At 42.8% G+C, this 9647-nt stretch overlaps 1 protein-coding gene across 3 annotated transcripts in view; it reads left to right on the top strand.

The window, feature by feature from the left end:
- Positions 1-14: 14 nt before the first annotated feature.
- The window catches only part of KIAA1328 (KIAA1328 ortholog), a 181499-nt gene continuing 171866 nt past the window's right edge, over positions 15-9647 (top strand). For 2 of the 3 annotated variants that reach the window (XR_012578021.1, XM_074532485.1), the window contains exons 1-3: positions 15-111; positions 4657-4692; positions 6349-6488. Coding sequence is in view for 2 of the 3 variants with exons in the window: in XM_074532485.1 (XP_074388586.1) it covers positions 18-111; positions 4657-4692; positions 6349-6488 (270 nt within the window). In the remaining variant the exon portion in view is untranslated. The remainder of the gene's footprint in view (positions 112-4656; positions 4693-6348; positions 6489-9647) is intronic. The other variant, XM_074532486.1, reaches the window with a different exon arrangement.

Genomic DNA, 9647 nt, shown 5'->3' with positions numbered 1-9647 from the left:
GGGGGTGCGGCGGGGGTATGTGGGGAGTGGCGGCTGTTTCAAGATGGCGGCGGCGGCCGCCGGTGTGGGTGGAGGTGCTCGCCGGGGCCGGAGCTGTATCCTTGCCTGGGGGTCGGTGTGAGGGGACAGCGGCGGGAGGGGCCGCCGGGGACATGCGGGGCGGCCTGTCGAGGGGTTTGGCGTGGAACTGGTGCGGCGCTGTGGGTCGGGTGGGGTTCTGTGGCCGTGGCAGAGGCTATGTGAGGGCTCCGCTGGCGAGTGTGGAGGGGGCTTAGCCTGGGGAGAGGGAGTGGGTATATGCCGGTTTGTAGGGGTTACGCGGGATTTCATAGCAAAAGTGACCTGGGAGAGAAGGGAGGGTCGTAAGTCCTCTTCAGTGTGACCTAGCTGTGAAATCTCGGGGCAAGTAAATACATAGGGAATGGGGAAATTGCGTTCAGTTTATGGGGACTTGTCAGGGAACCAGTGGAGAAAATGAAGTTGAACGGTCCGGAATAAAGGAGGCTCAGGAGTGACCCTTATCGCACTTTACTACTGCCTGACAGGAACTGGTTGTGGCCGGGTGGCAGTCGGGCACTTTTCCCAGGTGACAAGTGACAGGACAAGAGGATAAAGTCCTGAGGGGCTCTGGGCGAGGTTTAGGTTGGACATTAGAAAACATTTGTTCACACAAAGGGTGATTGGGCACTGGAATGGACTGCCCAGGGAGGTGGAGGAGTCATCGTCCCTGGAGGTGTTTGAGAAAGGACTGGAGCTGGCACTCAGTGGTTGGCACGGGGGTGTCCAGGTGTCACAGGTTGGGCTCGATGATCTCAGAGGTCTTTTCCAATCTCACTGATTCTGTGATTCTTTGAAACTGAGGCTAGAAGCTGAGTAGAGAAGAGATGTGTCTTTTGTGACTGGCACCTAAACTTGACTACAAGCACAACATTTTGGGTGAGCCCCTGTGGGACTTGGAGGGCTCTGTCAGTGAGGGATGGATGTGATGAGGTTGGGGTGGTTTCATCTGCAGAGGACCTGCAGGCTCCTGTTGTGGGAGACTACGTGGGGCTGGACACGTAGATGGTGTGGGTGGTGGCTGTGGTGTTGGGAGCTCAGCCTGTTCAAGCCTCGTTGTGGAGAGATGTGCTTGTGTGGCTCAGGGAAGCAAGAGCTGCCATTGCTGTTTGGGCTTGTGTGGCTGAGTTGGAGGCTCAGTGACTTGAAGTCATTGGGCTAGAATTGATAGTCTGGCCTGGTGGAAATTTAGAAGGGGACAATTTAGTTCCAGTTATGAGGGGTTTGAAGCACTGCTCTTAGACTGAAAGTGGGATGTCAGCATCAACTGGAAGAGATTGGAAAGAAGAATACATGTCTGTGCTCTTTTATTTATGTTTGCACACTCCCTGGGACAATGTGAAAGGGCCAACCATCCCCTGGCCTGTTGAGGGAGCATGTTGTTATGATTTTCCATCTGTGTAAAGTAAAAAAGACTGTCTACAACTTTTTCTGTGCTGTGAATGGGATGAAGGTGTGTGGCACATGCCGGATTTATTGCCATTGTCACCACTCTGCTCACTTGTGGAAGTGTTGATGCAATTTCATTGACAGTCTATTTTTATCAGTCAACTGGTTGTTTCCTATAACTAAATATGTTTTAAAGTGCCCAGCAGTGGCCTCATGTCTCATGATATTCCAAGGAGTGAAGTTTTTTCTGACAGCCATTTCCACTGTACATGTTTTGGTGAATAGGCAGTGTTTCCTCTGACCTTGGAAAAGTTTTAAATTTTTAGAAAAGCATGTGGCACAATTTAAAAATAATGGATAATAGCAGCTATACTGTGCATCACTTTTGCTTTCAAAAAAAGAGGAGAAATTTGGTAGATTGGTTTAATACATGTAATACATTTGGAAAACTGAAGTTCTCTCCACCCTTGTTGAATTGGCTCAGCAGGAAGGCAGGTTGTGTAGGTGAGCTGTACCAGGTGTTGAGCTTCTCCAGTGCCTCTCTCTGCTGTTCACTGAACTTCAGCTGTGGTGGTACACAGCCTTTAATACTACACCTGCCTTCCTGGCAGTCTGGGAGGCACGTGGCAGTGGGTTAATGTTAGAAGGTTGACGCTGGTGCTGTCCCCAGTCTGTTACTCTGAGGCAAGGACGTTGCTTATGAATCAGCCTCTGAGTCATTGTGATTTTCAGTCCAGCTGATTGAGACAACCTGCTCTAACTCTGAGTAGTTCTCATACACTGGGCTGCAAAGCTTCACCGGGAGGTTCGTCCTGGTAGCTGGGGGGAGTAATAGTGACAACTTTGACTGGTCTTTGGGTGCTGCTACTAGGAATTTATCCACAGCAGCTGGCAGTACCAGAGGCACACTCCAAAAGCAGGATGTTGTTTAGGTAGATCGTTTTATTTCCTATAGCCATGTGTTGACACACAGATTAACCGTATGTCAGTTGAGTAGGAACTGCCTGTGCTCAAGTTTGTTGTTTCCTGAAGCAGTGTGAGCTGAACGTACACTTCTCAGTGCCCTGCAGCTTGCAGTTGTGGCTGTGCTGACACAGCTGTTTGGGCTGGGCTGTGATCCAGACTTGGACTTTTGATCCATCTTGGTGCTTTTTGAAAAGAGGGTACGCACAGTGCCTTCCTCGTGGAGTTTGCTCAGCTTCCTCTCCCCGTGCTGTGCCCCCACAGTGTGTTCTGGCAGCTGGAGGTGGCAGGCTGCAGCTCACACGTGAGAGCAGAAATGCTCTCAGTGTTTGTAGAGAGAGCTGGCTTTGACTGCAATACTCACTGAATGTGTTTTTAAACTGGTGTGAGGCTGATGAGTGATAATTGTTTATGAGTGATAAAGTGCATCAACAAGATCATAAGTGACCCTGTGATCAGGCCCTTCCAGTGTGACAAGTACCAGACGTGTGATGGACAGTGGGTGTTGATTGAAGTTGCTGTCCACAGGGGAAACTCCTAGACTTTCCTAATTTCCTCCACTCTGTGGTAATTTTCTAAATTAAGTTTTTGAGATGGTGCTCTCAGAATCAAATTTTAGTTAAGGCAAGAGTTTGTATACCGTGTCACTGAAATATTTTTACAATTTTACTTTATTGCATGAATGCAGCTGCAAAACCTTCCATGCATTTATCTCTTAACAGTAGAGAAATTAGATAATTGAGTAATTAGTAGAAATTTGAGTAATTAGTAGAAATTTGACAATTGAGATAATCGGCCAGCCACAGAAGGCTGAGGAAAGTAAAGGGGTATAAACAAAAGTTAGTGGAGGAGAATTTTGTGCCCTGTGCTTTTGTTTCCACTTCAGTATTGCCCTGGTTTCAGCTGGAATAGGGTTAATTCTTTTCCTTGTACTTGGTATGCTGTGTTTTGTATTTAGCATGAGGATAATTCTGATAACACGTTATGTTTTGGATGTTGCTCAGCAGTGCTTACCCAAAAACATGGACTTGGGTGACCCGTGCTCAGCCAGCGAGCAGATGTAGAAAGAGTTGGGAAGGATCATGTCCAGGAGCTGGCCAAAGGGAGATTCCATAACAGAACATCATGTCCAGTACATAAAGTGGGGAGTGCTGGCTGGGAGCTGCCAGTTCCTGCTGGGGAAAGGGTTGGGCATTGTTCAGTAAGCAGCTATGCTGTGCTTCACTTGTTTCTTTCAGGTTTTAATTCTCTCTCCCTCTTCCCCTATGTTGCAGTTATTATTATTGTCCTATTTTATTTTGTTTCAGTTATTAAGCTTTTCTTATCTCTACCCATGAGGTTTACTGTTTCTCTCTGGTTTTCCTCCCCACGAGGGGCAGGGAGGTGGACAGGGAGTGGCTGTGTGGTACTGAGTTTCTGGTTGGGATTAAGTCACAAGTATGTTAGTTATTCATGTGGGAATAACAATCTTTACCTTCAGCTAAATGAAAAACTGCTCCTTGAAGGAAGGCAGCATGATTTACACCCTTAGTTATATTGAGTCCTATTTTTAGGCTTTCAGGAGGCAGGGATTCAAGTTCAGCAACTGCTAACAGTAAGAGTGACTGCTAATAGCACAAATAATATGGTGCCATGTTGTTTCTGATTGTAGTGTTTTCTGTGGTCAAGTAATTCAATAGTTAAACCTCTGGGATATTTGAAAGTTCTTGAAACTTAAAGAAAATCAGTCCTCAAGCTTTTATGATTTCTCATCATGTGATGATCAGATGAGAATGACCAGTTTGAAACCTTTTGCATTTGTCCTCATTTATGTTTTTTAGAATGTATTGCCCAAATAGATTTCATTACAATATCAATATACATGGTTTCAGAATTTGCTTTCCTTACACATAAAGATGTTCCATATAAACTGTTTAAATTTAAATTAATATTATTAGTTCATTATCTTAGTAATTGCTCTTGTAACTGGGGCTGGTCCCTGGGATCTTTTGCAAAGGTGACCTCTGAGATAATCTTTATAGGCTGAAAGTTAATGCACAGTGAAGAAAGAGTAAGGCCTTTTGTTTTAGCAATCTTTGTGGTGATTTTTTTTAACCAAATCTTCCTTGCTTTTCTTGCTCCCAGAATGTTGACTGTTCTCTTATCAAGAGCTATGTTAAATTAAGAGACCAAATACTTCTTTTTACAGTCCTGTTTAAAGAACTAAGCTTGCACTCTTTCTGTTTCCTTTAACAATGCCACGTGCAGCTTCTGATGAAGAAGATCCACTGGTACCTGTTTCAGGTATGACCTTCTAATAGACATAAACAAAGTTTTTTCCTGTGGATGTTCACATTTGCAGTGTCTTTTCAGATGTGTGGTTTGTGTACATAAGTGTGTGTAAGGTAGAGAGTCATCATAAGTTGTAATGGGACATACATGATTATAGCAGAGGATTTATGCTCTGCTGCTTAGATAAGCATACTGTATAAGATGAATAGTTCCAGGGGAGTTGTTTCTGTTGCAGGTACAGTGTGGCTTTGTCCAATTTATCAGGCAAGCTGAATTTTTAATATGGTCTCCAAGGAATGTGGAAGCATTAGAGGTGTTAGGTCTTTTGTAAATTTTGAAGGTATCAATTGAAATGAAGATTCATTGTGTACAAATAAAGCAATTATTTTTTTTTTATTAGTTCATTTGACCTTGATTTACTGAGTGCATACTTGTGTACATCACTGGGGAAAGGATGAATGCTCTTAGTTCCCCTTCAGAATTCTCTTAATTGTTTTCAAACACAGCTCTTAAAGTGACACAAGGTCCTGGAAACGTATCTGGGGATGGTTAACTCTAGACTGAAACTGTGTGTGTGTCATCCAGCAGTTATAAGTTTTGAGGGATTGTACTCTTTAGGTTTGGGGTGCCCTCCAAAAGTACTGGCCAAACATCTCTCTTGAACTACAAAACACATGCAGAGATTTTTAAGCCAGGTTAGTTGGATTGTTTTTCTCTGGGCCCTGCAAAGAAAGCAGTGATCCTAAATGATGGAAATTGATTCACTGTGGGAAGTTTTCTACCACTTCTGTGGAAGAGAATTTCAGGACCATTGTTTTTGCTTGTGTATGAGCATGGAGGTATTAGAGTTTATAATTTAGTTCTTTCACTTGAATTCTGGTACACTTCTGAAATTAATTACCCAAATAATTGTAATTGATCTGCTAGTATGAAGTTAATATTTTTTGTTTAAAACTTTCTGCACTTCTGAATAGTCAAAAATTAAACCTTGAGGCAGTACCAAGCAGCTATAGGCTTTAATCTGGTCCTGGGAGGTTTTAGCGTTAGTGTCAGTGTTGGCACTTTGTAATTGCAGCATCAGGATTTTCAGTTCTTTCATGTTCTTACCATTCGTAGTGGTGATCTAATTCTAATTGTGGCAGGAAATGTTTGACAGATGAGCTGTGGAGCGTGCACTGCAGTGTTGCCTTACTCATTTGCCTGGTCCTGAAAGGAACAAACAGCCTGAGCATCAGTAGGTTGGCTGTGTAACAGAAGAAATGGTATTTTATTATATGAGTGGTGCTTTTAACAGCTTTACTGCTGGTTGGTTCTTTACTGTCTTTGGGTATCAAAGCAGAAGCTCAATTTTATGCTTTTGCATCTTACTCAAACACAGTTTATTTGCACTGAACTTCAGTCTGAAGACAAAATGTACATTTCAGAATTTACAAAATGTTCATTGTGGCTGGGTGTGCTTCAGTGCCATGCACCTCTTTTCCTGCTGATGTATTCATCTTACTGAAATTTTGTACGGAGTGAGAGGCCGGGGGAACTGCAGACCTATTCCTGAGGTGCTCATTCTTTTCAAAAAAAGAGATGCTAAAGCAAGGTTGCCTTTGTGGAAGGCAAGAATAAGGCCCCTTTTCACTTTATAACCTGCATGTTCTGCTTGTCTTTCACTTACAGGAGTGTCTACAAAAGGAAATTTAAGAACAAGGTGTTTGCCAAAATATCAAACAGGTCAAACCGAGCTGAAGGCGCCTGTAGCTGTTGCTTCTGTTTCCATGGATCCTGATAGAGGTACAGGAGGTCTGACAGGGCAGCAGGTGAGTAAAAGCAAATTTTTCTTGCTCTTAAGAGTGCGCATTGTAGAAAAAAAGCTGAAAATTATCAGATCGAAAATGTTTAAGCAGTTTTAGAGTATTATTTTTACAGTTTCTTACACTTTTTGCCCACTTTACTTGGTGGCTTTCTAGCAGAAATTATCACCTGAAGAGAACAAAGGCCGAATGTGCTCATTTATGTAAGTGGTGTGTAACTGGGGCCATGTAAAACAGATTATTTGTATTTCTATGTGTGTATTTGCACAGAGGCAGTGCATGTAGCCCTGGGTAGTGCCTAGCCTATACTTTACTAGCTAAACATGCAAGAAGTTTTGTTCATTTTATTAATTTTCATTGCTCCAGTCATCTCATTTAGAAATTACATGAGCAAAAACTCATTTTAGGGACCTTTTTGTTATGCCTGCTCATGTTAGAAGGGTAAAATCACTTTTTGTTTTTGATAGTAAAAGTTCAGAATGCATTTGAGCAGTAGAAGTAGCTTTGTCAGTTGATGTCAACTGCTTTGAATTTTGTGGTCTCCTCCTGTGAGACTAGGTGATGTGTTTCTACAGTTCCTTTTATTAGAAATTCCAAAGCAGCAGGGTTTCCATTGGAAGGTTATTCGGTGTTGTGACAGATGCTGTGGTGTTTAGAAATCCGTTGAGAGATGCCATTTTTCTAACATGGTTTGTGTAGTACAACGACTGTGTAAGTCATTTGAGTACTGTGGAGTCTCTTGCCTAGCAGTCATCTTGGGCCAGCCTGTAAATTACTGGGGATGGCTTCTTCCCTCTTGCAGGCAGGATCTAAAACCTTTGACTGGTTCTCCATCACTGTTTTGTTATCATGCAGTTGGATCTTGTTCTTCATCTGAGATGTCCTTCTCTGCCTTCTGTGTGCTGTACGTCAGACATGTGGGTTCAAAACTCTGATGTGAAGACAGATCACACAATTCTGGTTGCTTTGACAGTGTCATTGTCCTTTGAATCCTTCAGCATGACACATGACTAGTTATTAAACTAGTATTAATTTTTAGGGCTTTTCCTGGACATGTATATTTCCCTTTCTCTGTTTATCGGTACTTGCTTTTAGAGGCTGGTATGTACCTCTGCTTTGCAAATGATGCTGTTAAGTGGCATGCAGATAAATTCCACAAATAGCCCCCATTATGCAGAGTCTTTATGTAGAAGCATCTCTTCATAAGTATCTACAAGCCTGCTGCCTCACAGATGCCTTCATATGCCACATTAAAATCTGTTTTGTTGAATGGTGCATTGATTGCGTTACTTGTTGTCTAGAGAGTTTTTACTCCTTTTTTGTGAAAGCCATTGTATAAATGGGTTTTGGTGTACTCTTATTTTAAATATAATGCCTGATATGTGAAATCTTAATTGGCGACTCGTGCTTTTGTATTGTTGACAAGAAGATGTGTTCACAGCTATGTTTCCTTTTTGTCTTTTTAAACCTTCTGTTTTTCGCTTGCCTTGCCAAATTCTCATGAAAACTTTGTACTCTGAAGATAAGCTCTGAATACTTCAAACAAACAGAACACATGTTTTTACTTGTTGTTGAAGAAGAACTTCTTTTGCATGGAATTCTCATTAAAAACACAACTTGCTTTCTGCAAAGCGTTGTGTGTGTGTCCAGGGAGAGCTGATGGCTTTACTATGGCTTAGAGTCATAGAAGGGTTTGGGTTGAATGGGACCCTAAAGATCATCCAGTCCACCCTCCCTGCCAAGGGCAGGGACACCTTCCACAAGTGCCGGCTGCTCAGGGTCTCATCCAGCCTGGCCTGGACATAATTCTGAGTAAAATGCTCTAGCCTGGAGTAGGTGAGCTGCTGTGGTCCTTTCTGTGATCCTGCATGATTTTGCCATGCGGTTATCACCCTCCAAGGTGTGGAGAATATCTTGCCTGTACCGAGTTCCAAAACTGTCTTCTATCCTGAGCTGTGTAGAAAGGACAGAAATCTGGGAAATGGAGAGAGTCTTGACCTCTACCTCCTTTGTTGTCTTCTTTGGATGGTCAAGCTGTTGCTGTGCATTATTCCACAGCTTCATTTTGATGCGTGTTATGGTACAAGTCTCCCTCTGATAATTTCCTATGTGCCATCTTTGCATACTTGTGAGTGATAGAAAAAACTGATTTTTCCTCTTCATCCCACAAAACTTTGTCTGACAGTATGTACATCAGTTTGGGTAGTTGTTTTTGAGATCTTTTGTTAAAATCCCCTTCATTAATGTGATCAAGCTTCATTCTCTTTTTTGAGGACTGTAACTTCATTTTTCTTAAAGAAGTTTCATCATCTGTCTGCTAAAAAAAAAAAAACAGTCACACATTTTTAGTATGCAAAGTGAAATTCCTTCAGCCATACGTTTAGTTGAATTCAGCCAAGTTAGATGTTCTCTAGTGTTCATTTGTGAGTGACATATGTTTGGGAAGAAAACTGTGAAATCAAATGCCCCTTGAAAAGTGCTGAAATTTGCCTTGTGAAATTGCTTTCCCTCTTGCCCCTGAGAAGAATACACTGAAGTTAAAATGAAGGGTCACACAGGTACAACATGTGTCTGTGTGAAAACATCACCTCTCTTTGTAGTGGACATTATTCTTTAATTGTTTTTAAGATGCTCTTTAATTAGCTAAGAAGGAAAGGGGTCACTTCCTCTCTAGTGTAGATCTGCTGCTTTTACTGACAATGAGAGAAGCCCAGTGTTGGCTTTGTTTTCTTTTGTGCATTGTTGTGTTGACTGGGCCAAACTTCAGGGCATCTGGTGGCATTCTTTTATCTAAAGCACTGCATGCACTTTGGGGGGGTTTGTAAAAGTATAAACTGAATCTCCTTCAGATTGAGTGGGGATACTGAAACTTGCCAAAATCCTGGACAGAACAGCATAGTGCTGCATTTATCTTCGGGTTCCTATTTCGTGCTTACCACTAGCGCTGCAGCACTGAATACCCGATCACAGGAATTTTGGGTGAATGAAACCAGTTTGGAGCCGTTTCCTGCGTGGAAACAGCCGAAGCCGGGAATGCCGGGCGGCAGAGTGCCCTCTGGTGGGCACACCTGGGAAGTGCAGCGGCTCCCTCTGCGCGTTCCCGGGAACGCGTGAAAAATCTGAAGTGCTCAGCCCCGCTACAGCCTTCTTTGACAAGTTTTATTT

This window comes from Zonotrichia albicollis, chromosome Z (genome assembly GCF_047830755.1).
Source record: "Zonotrichia albicollis isolate bZonAlb1 chromosome Z, bZonAlb1.hap1, whole genome shotgun sequence".
NCBI lineage: Eukaryota > Metazoa > Chordata > Aves > Passeriformes > Passerellidae > Zonotrichia > Zonotrichia albicollis.
This window is presented reverse-complemented; position numbering and strand designations above follow the sequence as displayed.